The sequence below is a fragment of the Astyanax mexicanus genome, chromosome 11, assembly GCF_023375975.1.
Source record: "Astyanax mexicanus isolate ESR-SI-001 chromosome 11, AstMex3_surface, whole genome shotgun sequence".
Taxonomy (NCBI): domain Eukaryota; kingdom Metazoa; phylum Chordata; class Actinopteri; order Characiformes; family Acestrorhamphidae; genus Astyanax; species Astyanax mexicanus.
In genome coordinates this window covers 32471770-32492695 of record NC_064418.1, presented here as the reverse complement: position 1 = coordinate 32492695, position 20926 = coordinate 32471770, and the positions used below count along the sequence as shown (strand labels likewise).

At 37.2% G+C, this 20926-nt stretch overlaps 1 protein-coding gene across 7 annotated transcripts in view; it reads right to left on the bottom strand.

The window, feature by feature from the left end:
- Positions 1 to 3485: 3485 nt before the first annotated feature.
- osbpl6 (oxysterol binding protein-like 6) overlaps positions 3486 to 20926 on the bottom strand; it is a 104280-nt gene continuing 86839 nt past the window's right edge. For all 7 annotated transcript variants that reach the window (XM_022680322.2, XM_022680323.2, XM_022680327.2 and 4 more), the window contains 12 exons: positions 20041 to 20148; positions 18877 to 19014; positions 17759 to 17846; positions 15646 to 15899; positions 13252 to 13389; positions 10602 to 10665; positions 10282 to 10360; positions 10053 to 10197; positions 9797 to 9941; positions 8111 to 8237; positions 7566 to 7688; positions 3486 to 5158 (listed from right to left, as the gene is read on the bottom strand). In XM_022680322.2, the coding sequence (XP_022536043.1) occupies positions 5050 to 5158; positions 7566 to 7688; positions 8111 to 8237; positions 9797 to 9941; positions 10053 to 10197; positions 10282 to 10360; positions 10602 to 10665; positions 13252 to 13389; positions 15646 to 15899; positions 17759 to 17846; positions 18877 to 19014; positions 20041 to 20148 (1518 nt within the window). In that variant the 3' untranslated portion in view covers positions 3486 to 5049. The remainder of the gene's footprint in view (positions 5159 to 7565; positions 7689 to 8110; positions 8238 to 9796; positions 9942 to 10052; positions 10198 to 10281; positions 10361 to 10601; positions 10666 to 13251; positions 13390 to 15645; positions 15900 to 17758; positions 17847 to 18876; positions 19015 to 20040; positions 20149 to 20926) is intronic.

Sequence of the window (20926 nt, the reverse complement as noted above, 5' to 3'; positions counted from 1 at the left end):
TATTAGCTGTCTCAGTATAAGTTCTGACCCCCCTCTAATCTGACTCCATGTTTATACCCCAAATGACGTGAAACCTGCTGATGAGGCGTTGCTAAAATCATCTCATGTTAGCATGCGTAATTTCACGTGTTAATACTCAAGTTTCACAGGTCTGACCGGACCACTAGTGTTTGGCCTTGACTGTATCCAGCCGGACAGTGTGGTATTGTTTCAAGAATTGACTGGATCCAGTCAGACAGTGTGATATTGTTTCAGTAATTAGACAGTGCCGCCCTCCCTATGTGCGCGTGTCCTTCTCCCGCTTTGGTAGGTGAAGAACTTTGCACGCACAGAGAGAAAGGCCGCACTGTTCGTCTCGAAGTCTCTTTTGTATCAATTCAGTTCGTACAGAGTGCACTAGCTGATGATTGATGGCCGTTAGTCAGAGACATGCAGTGAACGAAATGCTTCAAGCATAAGCTACACACGTCACACAATGGATTCCATATATTATATGTTAATGTGTTAGTAGCGCGTGGTTAGTCCGCCATATAATAGGTCCTATGTGTTAGTAAACGTCTTATGTATCATGTGGGTTAATTTGTCATAATAAAGTCTGTGTTAGTCACATGCCTGATCAAACAGTGTTTTACTATATATGTAAAGAATATATTGTGATTATTGGTTAATCTTCTAAGACTACCTTTATAAAAGGTTTATAAATCATTTACAATTAGTTTATTAATAGTTACTAATAAGGTTGTACATGCCTTAAAAATAATTAATAATCAGTCATAACACATACTTAGAAAGAGCAACAATATAGATGGTTGTGTGATATAGTCACTATTTGCAAACAACAGGTCATTGGTGCCCTTTCTACTGTACGTATGTTATAACTGATTATTAATGATTTTTAAGGCATTTAAAACCTAATTAGTAACCATTTATAAACAAATTGTGAACCTTATCCTGGTGCAAGAAAGGGCACTCTTTGTCTTCTTTCCTGATTTTGTCCTGATGAGAGCCAGTTTCATCATAACGTTTTTGATGGTCTTTGTGACAGCATTTGAGGACACTTTCAAATTTTCAAATTAACTGACCTTCTTTTTTTTAAGCATTTTTTTTTTCATTACTCAGTTAAGTGGTTCTTGCCGTAATATAGATTAGAATATTACTTAAATATAGCTATGCACTGTGTACCAACTCTTTCTCTTTACAACTGATGCTCTTAAACACATTAAGCAAGGGGCAAGGAAATCAAGTAGTTTAGTAGATTAACTCTTGAGAAGCACAGCTGTTAACTGAAAGCCAAATCAGGTGAATATCTCATAAAGCTGACTGAGAAATACCAAAATGTGCAAGTTGTCATCTAAGCAAGAGGTGCTACTTTTAAGCATCTAAAATATACATAACATATTCTGGCATGTTTAACACTTTGTTTACCAAATACTTACATGTGTTTTTATTCATAGCTTTGGTGACTTTAATATTGATCTATTGATCTACGATGCAGAAATTTTAAAATAATGAAAAACCACTGATTTTAGGGTGATTTTAATGTCCAAACTTTTGACTGCTACTATATAACCAACTATGGTCCATTCCTTGTGAATGTACAGCACACTTGTGTGATCTGTCCCATAAAGAATAATACAGGGCCACAGTCATTTCCAGTAGTTTGGTATATTAGAACAAGCACTAGGTAGCAGCTGTGTACAGTGATCATGGAGAGATAGAGATATGTATTTATACAATTGCACTTGTTCAGAACAAACCCATCGAAAAAATGGATTCATTTTGACCAGACGCTACCACACAGGGTGTTGGTCTGGAGAAAAGGGGAAACATAATAAATAATCAAACAAACCAACCAGAAATGAAAGGAAACGTCTTTATAAGGCATCAGCAATGTTCATTGGCAGGCTATGTCATGTACACATGCAGTTAGAAAAACTTGACAACAGATGAGCTAGTCAGAGTTCTGTGGTCTCTCCTTTTGAGCTAAAAGCAATGGGAAATTTCTGTTGTGTTGCTGCTCTTTACTCTGGTTGCGTTAAAATGTACATGTATATATGATGCTAAAATGTCTAATACAAATAGTTGCACCAGGACTGCTCAAGTTTATAAGGTGACTGCATTGATTTAGTTGTTAAAAGGCTCTACGTACTGTACATGCTTGTTTTTCTCAGGTCTAGAATTAACAGGGTTAAGGACAGAGGTTGTATCTGGTGTCTGAAAGCGCTGGGCTGCTGCCGCTCTGAGCAGCAGGGAGCTACTGTAAGGGGGAAAAGTGCATTAATGTGCAGTAAATAGGGTGTGTTGAGTATTTGAGAGGAAACATTATGATCTTTGTGCGGTAGTGTGAGTTAATGTGATTACAGATGCGTTAAGGCACAGCAAGTGGGACTGATACAACAATAAGATATGGTTCTGTTACAGTGAGAGAGAAGTTTTGTTTAGAGATATGTAACAAACTACATTAATCACACAGCTTTTCTTTAACTTTTTTTCTACCATCAGTAAGTATTTCAGTCATCTACTGACATGACATTCTAAAAGATATTTTTGTTTTGTGCCATATAATCTACATAAACAATCTAAAATAAACACCTGACTTTGTCTCCGGCAACTTGTTTGGGAAGGAAAAACAGAGATAAACTCCAGCTTAGTCTACATTACAGTGGAAAAGATCCAGACTCCAGAGAATCACACCATAATCGATGCAACCAGTCCTGTGTGCATTAAAAAGAAGTAGATTTTGTGACCAAAGTGTCTAGAACTGGAATCATCACCAGTACTTATGGAGCAAACCTGCTATTTTGGTTGAGAAGTTGTGTTGTGGGCAAATATCTTCTGGGTAAAAGAGAACTATGGAAACATTCATACAGCAACATAAACTCTTCTTAAACACTTTTTTTTTTACATGTAAAAAGAACCCTCTTTGGTTAGAATCAGAATAACAAAAAACTGCCCAAATATATCATCCACAATCATCTTCGCTAACAGAGACTCTTTAAGAAATTGTTTTAAAATGGTTTCAACAGTCTGTCTCAAAGTTTCTGACACCTTGATTCACGTTTGCATTTTATTACACCTGATCCAAGAAGATTTTAAGACTGTTGCAGGCAATGCAAAAATTATTGTTTTAAACGGAGGTATGCACACTGGCGCCGACAAACATGGTGAAGCGCAGCAGCACCCAAGGACTGCAAGGGCAACCACAGGGTGTCACTCAGGAATTTTCATTATTACATTAAACTGAAACCAAAAAGTTACTTGATTTTGACTTGTGTCTTAAAATCTACATAAAACCCAATAATTTCAGTGCAGCATTGAAGTGAATTTCAACAGTGCTCAGAGCTCCTGAGTGCCGCTGTGTGTCGATATACAGTACTGTGCCAGCGTCGCCTTGTTTACCTCCACTGAAAGGATGTTTTTTTTGGCGTGCAACAGCCTTGAAATCGTGGACTCTTAATTTGAAAATTTTAGGGGTGGCCAGTAGATGTCTCTGGTGCAGCATTGAAACAGCAGCAGTGTTCGTTCTGAGCAGCACTTGAGTCATGCAGCAAGAAGTGGGGCTGAGGCAGTCCTGTACCTGGTGCACACACCACAGCTGTAAAATCTGCACAAGTTTGACCGGCGTCCTAATACGTTTACATTCCATAACGCTGTTCAACACTTAACAGTTAAATCCCTTTAAAACAAACAAACAAACAGAAAAAACCCACACACACTCACATACAGTAAAAATATTAAAACACAAGATGTTGTGAGAACATTTAAAGGAGGTTGAAGCTTCTGTTAAGTGGCATCGCTAAAAAAAATCGCTAACTTGCTTGGGCCGCGAGCGAGTAGTGTGTATCTCAAGTGTGCCACTGAGAACATATATTTTTTATGTCTCTTTATGTATATATAGATTTAAAATAAACTAAATGCACTAAATGGCTTCTACTACGAAATTAGAGTAACACATACATTTGTATGTTAGTCTGATAATTAAATTAAAAAGTCAATGTAAAATACATCCTGATCGCATTCCGATCTTTGTTTTTTAAATCCACAGAGGACGGAAAACTGCAGGCTTTTGTCAGAACTGCTATTCAAAGCCGGGACAGAACAGAAGACAGTAGGTCGTGGGCTGCTCAAATGCCCTGGAGCTGCAGAGCCAGTCTGCTATCAGTATCAGACCTCTGCCAACAGGCCAGAATCTTTGGGTGTGTTACAAGTATTACACATTATTCTGAGAACACATGGAGATGAAACTTGTCAAGATATATATATGTATATAGTTTCTAGTCACTGAACTAATTCACTAACCTCACTGAGGCAAGTCCAGTTCTTATTCCCTAGAGAACGCTGAAAGATAGCAGATGGAGCTGAATGAAAAGGAACATTCCCTTTTCAGAAATCATGAATGGGACTGGCTGGTCTATTTCTGCTTCACCGTTTGGGTCTATCCACCGACCCTACACTGGCAAAGAGCTTCTCAGCTCCATTTTTCTTTTTTTTAAATACAAAAATACTGTTACATTTTAAATCTACAAATTATGTGTTGATAAGTAATTATAGCATATGCCAATGAAAGCTGCCATCTAAACATGCAGGATATTTACTGTAGATACTGGTTTTATGCAACCGAGAGATCAGTTTTAAATCAGAGCACTTCCTGAAATCAAATGGGTTTCGACTAAAAGCGCAAAATTGGGCTTTTAAGAAGCGGCTTCTTAAGGCAAGGACGTAACGAAAAGCCCAACAGGCTTTGTTAGGATAGCTCTACAACTCTACTACGACCCTTGCTTTGACAACGACCTTGTCTCTGCATGTAGCTCTGGTGAGGGATCTGGTGATTTTGGGTGGGGGTGGGAGGGGTGGAGCAGCGGAGTGCAGAGTCCATCTTCATTCAATTTTCATTTGCTTTCCTTCAGAAGTGCGTATCTGGAGCCGTGGCAAAGCTGTCGGTAACTTCCGTCCCTTCACTGCGCTTCACGGTAAGCAGTATTGTGCATAGGTAAAGCTTCTATAGTCTGTAGCAATGGTGATATGTTTGGTACAGGTATTGTACAGATGCTACCACAACTCAAGGTTTTCCATTTTTTGGAAGCCTGGATCCTTGCGCAGCTCCCAGTATGTGTTATTGGACACCCACCTCTCTCTCTGGTTTGAGTCCACAACTTTCCTGTGAATAGTAAAAAAAAAAAAAAAAAAACCACAAACACCATTAACTTTAGTAAGCTGTGTCACAATTGCCCCCCTGATTAGCTGATGTTTAGTAAAATTCATTCTTACACCTATCATTCGTCCAACAATGTTTCTTGTCCCTCTGTCTGCCACACAACACAACAAGCTTTGGGATCCACCCTCATGCTTAGCAGTTGGCAAGGGGTTCTTTGTATGTTTTAAAACCAAGTAATATAGAATATTATAGAAGTATCTATAGAAATTATAGATAGTACAGCTCGGGAAAAAAAGGAGTCCACTTAAAAAGGATGATTGAAAACCCCTGGATTATAATCAAGAGGAAGATCACAAGCCATCAAACCAAGCTGAACTGGTTAAATATTTGCACCAGTAGGAACTTGATTTCTTTGCATTGTTTCAGGTCTAAAAGCTCTGCATCGTTTTAGTTATTTCAGCCATTTCTCATTTTCTGCAAATAAATGCCCTAAATGACAATATTTTAATTTGGATTTGGGAGAAACTTTGTCTGTAGTTTATGGAATAAAACAACAATGTTAATTTTACTTAAACATATACATATAAATAGCAAAATCAGACAAACTGATTCAGAAACTAAAGTGGTAAATTTTTTCCAGAGCTGTATATGATATATTACAGGTGTATTATAATAAATATATCTTTGATTGTCACACCAAAACACACTTTAATAAAATAAGTAATTAAACAACATAATCTAATGAATATTTTCTGTTTTCCACCAGTATTGCTCTCCTCTCGATCACATGACTAAAATGACTCCACCCTCTTTTCAACTCTGGGAAAACTTGAGAGATCTTGAATTCTTTTTTTTAGTAAACATCTTACTAAGCTAGCTAACTATGCTGTTTTCTGCGTGTTTGCTAAATCTGTGGTTCACCTACCCAGTTATGCCAGCTTTTTGTTAGTGTGCATAGATTCACATGACTACTTATAATTCACCATCACATATCAACTCTTTTTGGTTTGTTTTTAATTCGACTTTTAGTTCTGTTGATTCTTAGTTCTTGTACATAAAATTCATCTGAGGACAGCTTCAGTAACTTTACTCAGAGGACAAGATGTGCGGATCGTGCGGACCGTGAGGTGAAGCCTGGCTTAAACCACACTTTCAAGGCTCTGTCTGTGTGAGCGAGAGAGAGAGAGTCAGGGGTTTAACCAGGCTTTTCCTCACTGCGTGGTTAAAGACGCCATCCTGCGTATCACTGCAAGAAAGATCAGGTCTGCATAGCACCATTTTGTTAAATATTTACTAGGGGTGTCACGATTCTCGAAATTCTCGATTCGATTTTATTTCCGATTTTAGGGTCACGTTTCGATTCGATTCTCGATTTTTTTTTTTAACAGCAGAGAGGCCAGTTTTAGATTAGTCTATGGTCATTCATTTGTTTGATTCATCAATTTTACAATATCTTATTTCAAAAGGTGGGCTTAATATAAGTGATGCAAAGTGGTACAAGTAATACACCACATTAAGCACTAATGGTCAAATTTAAATAATTTAATTAAGATATATTTGTAATGCCATCTAGTGGCTTTTTTGGTAGCAGCAGTGTGCACATAACAACATAAATAAAAAAAAATACTGGAACAGTCATGTAAAAAATAATAGAACAATTAGAGCCTTAACAAACTGATCTCTATCCTACTTTAACAGGTAAACATTAAAAAAAAGACTTTAAGACTTTTTCGGTCCCTGAGAATGACAAGTTTATTTCTTTAACAAAGTTATATTATTAACTTTATCTGAGAGGAAGATGCTCCTTAAGGTACCAAAACTATTAACATATTTGAGGCTAGACAAAACCACTGTTATTTTTATATTTTCAAGTTTTTCTTTAAGAAGATGAGAATGTCCACATTCTCTGGAGAAAGAGCTGCTCTTTGAGTTACAGCGTGCTGCGCCATTTGCGTAGCGTGCTGCGCCATTTGCGGGAGGGATCGTCGATCCTCTTTTTGACTTCGATGCTTGAGACCATGACATCATTTCGATGAAATATCAAAATCTTGACACTCCTAATATTTACAGATATAAAGACCTCCGTAAAACATTTAGTTCTGTGAAATGATGACCACAGTTCAAAGTAAAAAGCCACAAAAACAAAACTACCCTGTCTCTGAGCTGTGCGGTGCCATGTGATACAGGGCTTTCAGTCAAGCATGTTCATTAGAATATAAAGACCATGACCAATCACCAAGATGACCAATTTAAGAGTCATTTTTATGTTTCTATTTTTGTGTTCCTATTTGAACTTTGCTGAATGCTTCACACGACATACACACCAAGTATTATACAAAAAAATCAAATCAATCAAAATGTGTTCCCATGGATTTAAAAGGACTAAACAAAATCACAGATGGAGACTCACTTAAAAAAGCGTGGCTGGTGTTTGGTGTTGTTTTCCTCATGCCACTTCCTCCTGCTCCTCTGCAGATCCTCAATTCTCTGTTTCTCTGCGGAGGCGAGCTCCACTTTGCCTTCTTCCAGAAACCTGTAGAAAAGAGGAAGATGAGGTCTTACAGTGCAATAAGTTCCTGGATGCTTTTGGAGCTCCTGTGATCTAATCACAGAATTGTTCTTGGATTTATTTCATAAAGATTGTCTTCAAAAATGGAATTTGACTGGAATTCAATATTTGGAGGTAGCCGATAGATGTGAGATGTCTGCTCCACATGATGGCAGTAGCACACAGTCTCTATGATCTGGGAGTGATCAAATGCATCTCTGACTGCAGAGTAATGAGTCATGTGAATGTGAGCCTATGTGTGTGTGTGTGTGTGTGTGTGCACGTGAAGTGGGTAGTTATGTGTTCCAGGGCTGGTCCTATTTGTTCCCCCCAGGGATCTGTGTTTGTGTGTGTGATGTAGTCTGAATTATTCATCTGTGGGTGTATATGAAAGTATATGTGTATACCTCTGGTCTGGTCTGAAGCGAGCGTCTGTGGGAGGTAGCAGGTCCCTCATCTCAGGACAGAGCTCATTTAGCTCTATAGCAAAACGAGTGAAGCCATAGTAGAGCTCATAGTCTGTAGGCATGGATCCTGTAAAAACACATTCACCGCATGATGGGTATAGTGAAGGGAGCTGGGGCTGCATGACTTCCATCCAACCAAACCTCATATAATTACACTTATTAAATAATTTATTAATTAATAAATTAGGTCTGATTCAGCATGATTGAAGTGAAAACCTGATATTATATTTGCTAAATGCTTGAGAATGACACAATTCCTAAAGCATTGCATTTCATAGATTTATCTACTGCTGATAAACTCTGACTAGCGGTTATTATTTGCAAAAGGATCAGAATAAATTATGTAACTCAATCCAAAGTTGCACTTATTAGTGTTACATAGCCTTATCATGTAGCTTACATTTTCTCTGCTGGTAATATAATCATCGTAACACAACCATCTCCAATAGTTTCCATTATCAATGAATCATTTATAATGCAGCAATTTAGAAACGTGTGCCTCTAAACCAATTGGATGCAAAGAAGTCTGACAACAGTGTTACATGCCTTCATAGAGAATTAACAAAGGTTATGATGCTTCTACTTTGCAAGCACATTTCAGGATCCATCAGTCAGTTCAGTGTGCTTAACTAGGGTCTGCACTGTTTTACAGGATAGGATCAGTCAAAACAGCAGACTAACAAAATGAACAAACATACACTTTAATTTTTAACCACAGAGTAGAATCTACAGCTCTGGAAAAAATAAGAGATCACTTAAAAATGATGAGTTTCTTTGATTTTACCAAATTGAAAACCTCTGGAATATAATCAAGAGGCAGCTGGATGATCACAAGCCATCAACCAAGCTGAACTGCTTGAATTTTTGCACCAGGAGTGGCCTAAAGCTATCCAAAAGCAGTGTGTAAGACTGGTGGAGGAGAACATGCCAAGATGCTTGAAAACTGTGATTAAAAATCAGGTCTATTCCAGCAAATATTGATTTCTGAACTCTTAAAGCTTTATAAATACAAAATTGTTTTCTTTGCATTATTTGAGGTCTGAAAGCTCTGCATCTTTTTTGCAAATAAATGCTCTAAATGACAGTATTTTTATTTGAAATTTGGTAGAAATGTTGTATGTAGTTTAAAGAATATAACAACAATGATTTTACGCATACATATACCTATAAACCGTAAAATCAGAGAAACTGATTCGGAAACTGAAGTGGTCTCTTGTTCATAAGTTTATATGTTCATCTTCTCTAATGTTCTGTACACTGTCTCTTAACATGAAATCTGTACACATAGATTAGGGATTTGTCCACTGGCTTTAATGGGGTTTTGCAGCTGTGAATAAGATCAATATTGCCATCTACTGGTTAACTAAGAAACCTCGCACAGAGCTGCAGAAAGTATGGATCATATTTTCTGACCAGAAATATTGGTTGATTGCATTTTTGAGCTGATAGTCAGCGAATATGAATACACAGCTGACTACTGCCTCCACCTCTATGAAAAAAAATCCATTCATAAAGTCTGGACTGAAATTGCATTCTCTGAAAACACATGTTTATCTTACAACATCTACTGATCTTCCTGCACATAACACATAATATAGATCCTTCTCTAACCACAAACAGGTGTACCTGGTCTCCAGATGCATTTAGCTGATGGTGGGACTCCACAGTATAGACCTTCATGCCATTTTCCAAACAGCCTGTGAACCACTTTCCCCTCTTGATCCATTACAAAGCCCTGTACCTCATTCACATTGGAGCTCCAGTAGTTACTCTGCACACACACACACACACACACACACACAATAAATGAAAACTAGGAAATTTAAGGGAGGTAGAAGCACAAAAACATCATGTGAAATATCGATTGTGTTCTGTTTAATACCTTAATGAAGGTCATTTTGCAAATGCAGGTGCTGCTCTTGGTGTTTCTGATAGTGACCTCTCCATAGTGCTCAATCCACCTCCTTCCACTCAGTATGTTGTGCACACAGGTAGTCACCTTATTCCACTCATAGTGATCACCATAGCTACAGATAAATATTACATATTTAAGTCTCAGTTAAGAAAAATATACAATGTGAACACATTAAGAATCAATATTAGTTCTGTACCTGGGAAACATCACATTGACTGTCCCAATGGGAAGGATCTCCATAGACTTCCCCCAGAACTTATTCTTCCATCTGATATCTAACAGACCACATTAAAACACACAAACACACACAGTTAACACACGTATCAAAACCAAAACCTTAAAGCACATTATGCACTGTACTGCACTGCACACCACTGAAAATTATACAGCTTAATTAACAATAACTGCAATATAACTATAATGGTAAATGCATGGATATTAAAGGAGTTTTGCACCAGGTTCTCATTAAAATCCCCTCAGGGAGGAATGAAAAAATAATGTAAACCCCAGTCTTACCTTGCCAGAAGGTGAAGTTTTTGGACTCACAGTGGCAGGCAGAGACTGGAGGGTGGTGGCTGACCTGAACAAAGATGGATAGAGAGAGATCCATAAATGACCAAGAGGAAAACATGTTTATAATCATACATTCTGTTTGTTTTTAGCCATCATTTCCCACCATGTCCTTGTGTATAATACTGACCATTTAACAGCTTCAATTAGCATATATGAGAACTGTAGTTTGTAGCTATAATTACAGACTGTAGTCCTTCTGTTTCTTTGCATACTTTATTCAGGGTTCATACACCTTTTAACCAATAAAATTTAAATGATTTTGTCATGGCTTTTTCATGCCTTCAAGGCAACTTCTCATGACCATACAATTTTAAAACATCAGTGTAGACATGGAGAATAAAAACAAAAAATAACTAAAACTAGTCAAAATTGGTGACAGTAGGCCTAAAATTAATCTGGTAAAAATGTTGACACACAATCTTCAATAATAAAATGTGTGTCAGATCCTGAGAGCTGCATTGTGTAGGGCTAAATTACTCTCTAAATCAACTCTGAGCTGATTTATTTGTTCTCTTATCTCAAAATAAATATTCCTCGTCAATAACAAAAAAAAATTGTAAACAAAATTTCCATGACTTTTCCAAAACTTTTAGAGTATTTTTATTTTTCCAAAATTATCCAGTCCTGGAAATTGCTATTTTCAAATTCCATGACTTTTCCAGGGTTTTCATGACTGTACGAACCCTGTTTATTATCCTCCTTTCACCCTGTTCTTCAATGATCAGCACCCCACAGGAGAGACCACCACTGATTTAATATTTGGGCAATGGATCATTCTTAGCACTGCAGTGACACTGACATCATGTTGATTTGTTAGTGTGTGTTGTGCTGGTATGAATGGATCAGACGCAGTAGTGCTTTTGGAGTTTTTAAACACTGTATCCACTCACTGTCCAATTTATTAGACACTGCTACCTAGGTCATGACCAATAAAAAACGAGGAAAGAGACAGTATGCAGAGAAACAGCTGGACCACAATATGTCTAAATGTTTGTGGAAAAACTTTGAATTCTGGGTGATTGACCCCAACGTATAAAATCTAGCACCTAGCAATGTAGTCTTTACAAACATTACTGACAATATGAGTAGTTCTAAAATGCTCAATGGATTCAATTGTGATATTGAAATAGGATGCCAATTGGGGGTGATATTATAGAAAAGTGCAAGTGTACAGCAAGTCAGCCACTGTGGCAGAGCACATACAGAGCAGGGTAAGAGCAGAGAGCTGAGGCACATAGTGCATAAAAGTTGCCAACGCTCTGCTGACTCAATAACTGCGGAGTCGAAACCTGCTGTTAGAGCTTCAGAAGGGCGGAGGACTCCATATTAATGAGTACAGATTAAGAATGTGATGCAAAAAAGGCTTCTGTATGTTCACTGTTTATAAAATATGCAAGTAAAGTGTTTAATACAGAATTTTGAGAACACAGGATCACTGAGGCTTGCTACACATATTGACATTTAATTAAATTAATAAGATAATAAAATTTATAAGCTAAGTAATGGTCAATCTGCAAACATATCTTTATTTTTTACTTTTTGCCATAATGGGTTTTATGTATTTGATTACAAATACACAAACGCCTGCTGCACTGGGGTAATGGAACTCGGCTAACAAAGACCCTTTCACAATCACACAGAGGAGAGTCTCTGCCAGAGGACAGGTGCACAAATGTGTTCACACACACACACACACACACACACACACACACACACACACACTCCCAGACACTTAGAGACATTGCATAACACAAGACGAGCTGTGTTACTATATCCCAAAATATCCCATGTGGCAGCACTGGAATAACTAACTGTAATGTTAGTTAAAAATTATATAATAAATATACAGCTCTGAACAAAAATTAAGGGACCAGTTAAGGGATCAGTTTCTGAATCAGTTTCTCTGATTTTGCTATTTATAGGTATATGTTTTTTGTAAAATGAACATTGTTGTTTTATTGTATAAACTACAGACAACCTTGCTTAAATTCCAAATAAAAATATTTTCATTTAAAGGATTTATTTGCAGAAAATAAGAAATGGCTGAAATAACAAAAAAGGTGCAGAGCTTTCCGACCTTAAATAATGCAAAGAAAACAAGTTCATATTCATAAAGTTTTAAAAGTTCAAAAATCAATATTTGGTAAAATATCCCTGTTTTTTATTCACAGTTTTCATGTATCTTGGCATGTTCTCCTCCACCAGTCTTACACACTGCTTTTGGATAAAAGTATGTCACTCCTGGTACAACAATTTAAGCAGTTTAGCTTAGTTTGATGGCTGACAGAATAGGGATGCATAGATACCAGTATGAGTATAAGTGTATTATTGCACTTGCTGATTACCGAATTATTAGAAACAACTTTATAAACAAAATATTGTAACCTTTCCAAAAAAGCATATATATATATATATATATTTTTTTTTTTTTTCAGATACTGATTTATCTACACTATGGACATATGCTGATTACCCCAGTGTGAGGTTTGTTGCAAACCTTTGTACATTTTTTTTTATGTCCTTAAGATTGCAAAAAATTACCCAATAACCCACCACAGCACAGAAGAAACCTAGGCCTAAAAATGCTGCTTACCTGTTCAGAGAAGAAGCAGAAGCCTTTGTCTTCCCGGATACATTCATAAGTCTCTCCCAGTATGGGGTTAAAGGGCTTGCTGCCTGCACGGTAGTATGTGGAGGAGTACGCCGAGACGGCAAACGCAGCTACCAGCGCCTACAGAGACACAGCAGCAGGACACAAACACCAGCTACAGTCAAATCCATCAATAAATATTAAACACACTCACGCTCACACACACACTTCTGCTACAGACTAAGACATTAGAAACGGAAACGTTCAGTGAAAGAAAATCAAATGAACTCCAGCTTATAAAGAGATATAAAAGGCTTAAAACTAGTGTAGATCCAGAGGCTGAGCCTTTAGTGAAACATCAATCTGAAGGACACAGGAAGCAAGGTGATTTAAATGCAGCGTGTGTGGGAGGGCCACCACAGCTGAAATGAGGCTACGCTACAATGAAGTTAAACAGACTTAATGAGGCCAGAGGCAGCATGGGGAGTTTTTACCTCAGAGGTCCTTTATTCCCTGAACAAATGCAGACACACACACATGCTCACACAACTACACCTATAATCCACAGGGGATGTAGCTACCTGCTGTAGGAAGAGCTCGTCCTTCTATAGGTGACATTACTTCAGTGCTTTATTCTGCCTGTCATCGAGCGCTGCACTGCAAACGCTCCCCAATGGAGAACACTGCCTTTCCTTGGCCTTGTTTTATGCTAGGCTGTATTATTCTATATTGTATATTTTTGGGACAGTTTTCTAATCTCAAATGCATGTACCAATATTTAACTAACAGCATTTTGTGAAGGTCAAAAGTAAAACGCTAAAATTATAGTTTAATTCATGGCCTGGATTAAATGATTAATGTAATCTATTGTGTTGCTAGAGAACATTATATGCTTTAAACAAAGCGTATAAGGGCCAAATATATGTACATTAAGCAAGAGCAATGATGCTGCCATGATGCAACCACAAGATGTGTTCATAACGTGCTTGAAATTACCATTACGTTTACCAGCCATATGGTGTAAAGGGCCCACATCTTAACCTTTTCCTGTATTTTATTAAATTTTCTTCATCAAATAACATTTCTACGAATATATGTATGAAAAACATAACTTATTTTTACCAACCAACCAAGCCAAAGATTACTCCTCTTCTTAAAACTAGAATTATCATGCTGTTTTTAAGATTGATGCAAATACTTTTATGTGCAATGGGTTGGAGGTTGGACATGTGGGAGCCATGCCCACATAATCTGAAACGCTACTTTTTTTTTTTTTTTTTGCCTACCGTCCACACGTTATACAGGAGTTTCAGTTTGGTTTCTACGGTACCAAGGCTGGAGCGGTATTAGCATTAGCCGCTAACCACGCTAAGTGCTAGCTTTACTGCCGTTTAGAGGTGAGTATTATCAGCCTGTAGCCTGCAGGCCGAGCGCTAGTGGTTAGCCGCTAATGCTGCTCCACCAATATTACTAATATTACACGTTATAGCACGAACCTTGAGTGTATTATTGGGCTTATAACAGTTCCATTATAGATGTTTATTAAAAGATTTAAAGAGGATGAGAAAATATGATCTGTTTGGTTATAAACACTTAAAATAGTTCCATTATTGCTCTGTTTGTAGCTGTGCTGTTCGGCTTGTAGATGCACACATACAGGTTACCTGTATGTGGCGGAGTAATACATGAAGAACTTCGGTTACAGTGCATTACCAGCTGATAATGGCACTCATAGAACTCCTTTCAGACAATCACATTGCAGGGTCGGAAATAACTGCACCTTATGTATGAAAATATACCATAAAATTGATGTTTATTGATGTGCACCTTATAATTCAGTGCACCCAATAGTGCGTAAAATACGGTACAAAAAACTTCTCTGTCTGATCACAAGTTTGTGGATATTAACTTAAACGATGGTATAAACTTAGAGTTGTGATCTAATTTTATATTTGTCTGGGACTTAAACCTGATTACAGATTAAAGATGCCTGATTTTTTTTCCCTTTTTTATATAAAATCAACTGTAGTTGATTTTCGAAAGTTCATCTGTAAAATAAATTCAGCCAAGGTCTTTCCCTAAAAAATATTGCGGTTTGTGTTTTCCCTCTAGCTGCTTTATCACCTGCTGTTTTTTTTTTAAATGATAGTATCTCAGAACATTTACACAATTATACAATATTATATATATTATACAATATATCTCAATCCATTATTAGCTCAACCCTCTGTTTATGTTCATGGGCTTTAAACTGCCTATTTATGATATTACACGTAACACACAGATAAAATTAATCTGATTTGACCTTAAAACACATGCAAAAGTACATCAGGCCCAGCGCTGCAACAAGTGTAAAATATTAGCATTTGAAGATGACTGAGAACTTTAAAACTGTACCATGCGTTCATAAGGGTCATCCGTCTCGGCGGCTTTGTCCAGCAGCTCTGTGTACTCCAGCTCCTCACACATGTGCTGCAGGGTATTCAGAGGCTCATTCAGCTCCACAGGCATCGAGACCTTAGACAGGTCTTTACCAATGTTGTTCCTCAGGATGTTCCACAGGTTAATGTTGGAGGTGTCAGGGGAAGGGGCAGGCAAGCACGTCCGCCGGCCGTTACGGAACGCTCCCCCAGCCAGATCTCCATTCGGCACTGCGGGTACCAAACATGGGTGTGTTAGTGCTGGCTCTACGATCCTAAGCATATCTGTTGTATAAAATAACATAACATTAAAAAGAAAAGAGAGGATTAGAGAATCAGCACTAGTATCACTGAATCACAGGCTTGACTGCAGAGAGCAGACATGGTGTTATACCTTAAAGGCATGTATTTGGGACAGCTCACCTCCTGTGCTCTGAGCTATCTTGGCTAACCGGATTTTTCTGCAGTATTTGCATGGCATGCTGACTGCTAGAGGAATCAAGGTGCTCTAGGAGCAGCGAAATGTGAATATAAGCTACTTTATCTAACAGAGCCAGAGATTACACTACCAGGCCACTGGAGCCAAAGCATAGAGCATATATAATTCTGATAACAGGGTTTATCTCATAAGTAAAGAAAATATTGCACACTATTTTAAAAAATATAAAACAAATCTTCATATGCAGTTGCATAATTACATAATTACACAGATGAAAAATGTATTCTTTTTTATATTCTTCTTTATATTTGTTTATGCAGTTGATCCTAATACTGTGTAAAAATCACGATGAAAGGACCAATAGAAATGCTTCACAATGACAAAAAAAAATTAGTTAAATCTAGTTTTTCAAGGTTTTTCTCTTTTCAAGAAGTTGCCATTTGAAAATAAGTCAATAAATTTTGTCATCTATAAAGTTCTTTGATATAGTCTGATTTTCATTAAAGGGCTATGTGCAAGGTGAAACCTTTTAATAGAAAATTCATAGTATCACTATTACATTATACAAAAGAATTTAACATTTTCAATAGAAGTAAAAAATGAATTAATTTTGGAACATTTCTATTGTTTAACTTGTGAAATTGTGACACAATGTAAAGAAAAAATAGAGAAAAAACAGCAAAAATAGTTTAAAAAATGTGGAACAGCTGGAACATGCCAGGATTGATTTGAGTGTTTTTTTATTATTAAAATCAGATTGTAATAAAGCAGCTTCTACTTATGAATTAAAAAATCTATTGATTTTTTAATGGATACTTATCTGACAGATGGCAATTTATCAGCTAAATGCATTTAATCCAGTGATATAATCACTATCATGGCTTACATAAAAAATGGCAACATTACAGGTGATGAAAATAATGTTTCTAACTTTCAATGGAAGTCAATGTAAAAATACTGTATTTCAGGTATATCTGGAGTATTTTTTATTGGTCCATTCTTCATGTGATAGCTAACACAATTTAAAGGACAACTACCAGATTCACATAAAGTCAAAAAATTATAAAGAGAAAATGTGAAAACCTGCAAAAGTAAACTGAGTACATTACTGCTGCTCTGGGAAAAACAATAATGAAATTTATCATTTCAAATTCCGTCAAATTAAAATTCCATCAAAAATGCATTATAAAGAATTAAGTGGCTGTTGATGCTGAAATCCTTATAATTAGGCTTTATTCCACTTAACTGGATGGTCCTCTGGACTGGTTTACAATTCTCAGCAAATGACTTTCATATTCTCAATAACCCGAGCGTGATTACAGTAATGGGCTGATAAATGATTCATCTGTGAGGCGGGGTTATTAGATTGGATTAGCATTAGGTGCTGCGCAATCACTGCTCTCTTTACACAACTCAGCATTCATTTAGTAAGAGCCAAAGCTGGAGCTGGAGCTGAAGTGAGCTCCTCAAACTTAGCTAACAGTGAACTTTAAAGAGAGGGGTCGACAGAAATACAGAATGAGAGAATGCAGCACAGAAGCCCTCCATCACATCAGTTATCTTCTCTAATGGACAAGAGCGTTTTGAGTCAAGGACAAAAGAGAGATAGAGAGAGAAAAAAACAGGTGAACAGTGGAGGGGTGGAGCTTACTTTGTCGGGAAACAATATCAGTGACGCTGGCATTGTCCTCTGAAATGTTATCACTCACGTCACTGACGTAAGACTCGTCATCAGAGGCCTGGAGGGGGGTGCAGGTGGAACGAGAGAGTAACAGAGAGAGAGACAGAAAGAGAAAAAGAGAGAGAGAGAGAGAGAGAGAGAGAGAGAAGCTTGTTTAAGCGACTAAGACTACTGCACATTGACTCACACATTGTCTCTTCCTCTCCCTCTCTCTCTCTCTCTTTGCAGTGCTGACTAATTCAGAGTGTGTGTGTGTGTGTGTGTGTTTCTGTGCGTGTACTGACTTGTAGTGATGCTCTGCAGTACAGAATAACCTACTGCAGCATTTTAAAGCTCCTGATACAGTGTCCAAATCAATACAGACGGAGCACTTACAGAGCATTACATTACCACTACAGCACACACAGCAACTATACATTACTCATTTAACTAACAGACACACACATACAGTTAAATAATGACATTTTCACATCCCACAACTTAACAGTTTTGTAACAGTCTTGACTTATTATAATATTATAATATATATTATAATATATAATATATATATTATAATATTTACACATACACATATACAGCTCTGGGAAAAATAAAGAGACCACTTAAAAATGAAAACTTGAAATTGAAAACCTCTGGAATATAATCAAGAGGACGATGGATGGTCAAAAACCATCAAACCAACATAAACTGCTTGTAGGAGTGGAATAAAGTTATCCAAAAGCAGTGTGTAAGACTGGTGGAGGAGAACATGCCAAGATGCATGAAAACTGTGAAAACTGAGGTGGTCTCTTATTTTTTTATAGAGCTGTATACAGCTATTCCACCAGCAAATGTACTGGTACTGCAAACCATATGTACGCTGCAAGACCTAAGATGAACTTCCAGAATCTCAATATACATCCATCTCCCTAAGCACTGCTAGAAGCCCTGACTGTTCAGTGACGCAGACAACCTGCCCCAGTTACACAAAGGAGGTGAGTGTACCATTTCTTCCTAAACCACCGCATGCGTAAAAGCACGCTGCTTTAGCATAATTATTATATTTTCCTTAGAAGTATACAGCCAGTCTCACCACTCATGCCCCTCACCTCATTTTCTGACGAGCTGGCCGACAGCAGCACTTCCTGAGCATCAAAGAACTCAGAGACAGATTCTGACATGGAGAGTCTGCTCTCATTGGAGGCCTGTTGTGTGAGAGGGATCCCTACATGGATCTGTTCACTTGCCTGTAAAACACACAAAAGCAGAGGGGGTCATTTTGTGGTTCCGTTTATGCAAAAACTAAAAAACAGTTACTATGAAGAACCATGGATGAAAAATCTAAAAATATTCTGATGAAAATGGCAAAAAAAGCACTTTCTTTATTTGGCCAAATACATTAAAAGACTAAATAATTAGTACCAAACAATGTCTAAATTATTTTAGGTGATGTTGCAGTGTTATCTCTAAAATGGCACTTTTCTGGATTCCAACACAAAAAACAGAGCCAAAGAATATAGCTAAAAACAATATGGGGAGGTCTTCCTATCACTGTCCAACAGGACATTATAAAAACATGGAGTTCACACAGGGATTTTTGGACTGTCATAAACTCAGCATATAATCCAGCTAAGAAAAACAGTTACCTAGCATTGCAGCTAAATCATTACAGCCCAGATGAGGCTAGCTGTTTGTCAGTCTGTTTGCATCGGCTGCTCTTAACACTCCAGCGCAGCAGAGGCAGGGTTTGTATTTTAAACAAAATGTTTTATAAAATTCTGAAGCAGTATATGTAATGGATTCACTGTATCATGCTTTTTTTGTAACGCCTGCTTAAATACATCAGTATAATTCAGTAATTGTTAATATTTAGTATTTTCTGTAAATGTTGTTTTTTGTGAAAACAAAAAAAATATGCATTTAGGCAATTTAATTAAAGCAGTTGTGAAAAAAGTGGCAAAATGAATAAAAACCTGGTATTTCATCCAATTGTTTAATTTTATTTGGTTTCAGTTTCTGACAAAAAAAATCAATTTGGTGCATCACTAACAACACCTCTGATAAGACCTTCTGTAACACAGGAAATGCACAGTAAGCAGGAGGAGGATCTGCTGTTTAACTCTTAAACTGCTGGTTTATGAGTCAGTAATTCAGATGTATTATTCAGTATTATAAATTATTCAGTAAACTAACATGCTTTCCAGCTATGAGAGCATCTTCAGGGATTAGGGGTTAACAGTGGATCTGAGTTAGGTGGTTTGTGGGTGGGCTACCTCATCAGGGCTGCTGATGATGTTGACGCTGACCACCTGGTCTGTGAGCACAGACTCTGAATGGATACGATTCAGGCGGGTCTTCAGCTCGACATTCTGGGAGAGGGCCTAAATCAAGAGCAGAAGAAAAAAAAAACAAGCACAGATCTGAGTGGAAGATTGGCTTAGTTTGAAAGCTGTATAGAGTGGAATGTTTGTTGATCTCATGTTCTGATGTGTTTCCTTCCTTTCTATGATGACACACATTAAAACATGCTGCATAATTTATCAACTTCCATTGAATGAATTCTTCATAAGTCATCAGCGATCGAGTGAACCACAGTAAAGACTGCTATAGGATTTGAGGATTTAAGGATTCAAGGAGACTTTATTGTCATTTGCATCACATGTGGTACATGAGGTGGAACGAAAGTGTGATCTGACGGTCCAGTTTACCTAAGAGCAATTGTTAATACAGATAAATATAGATAAAGTAGATAATAAAATAAAAGAACACAATAAAAATAGAATAGAACAAAAGTCCAGAGTGCAAGTTTTGCTATAGCAGCATGTAAGAGCAGAACAAGATAAAGTATCTCAGTGCGGTTTAAGTCTGTAGCAAACACCTTCTTCTAATAAATGCATTCACCTACTTTATTTTGCACCCATTGCTGACAGTCTCCCATTGCTCACACTCCCACTGTAAAACACCTCCAGAGTTTTCCACATGAGAGTTTAGTATATTTTATATATATCAAAATATTAGTACCTGGTGTTTTAAATAAGTAATGATGTTAAATCAGGTGATCAGATAATAAAACTGAACAAATCCACATGCTGGCTGGGGGCATCTTAAAAAAATATGGAACCAAGCTTTGTTACCTATCTTATATAATCTCAACTACCG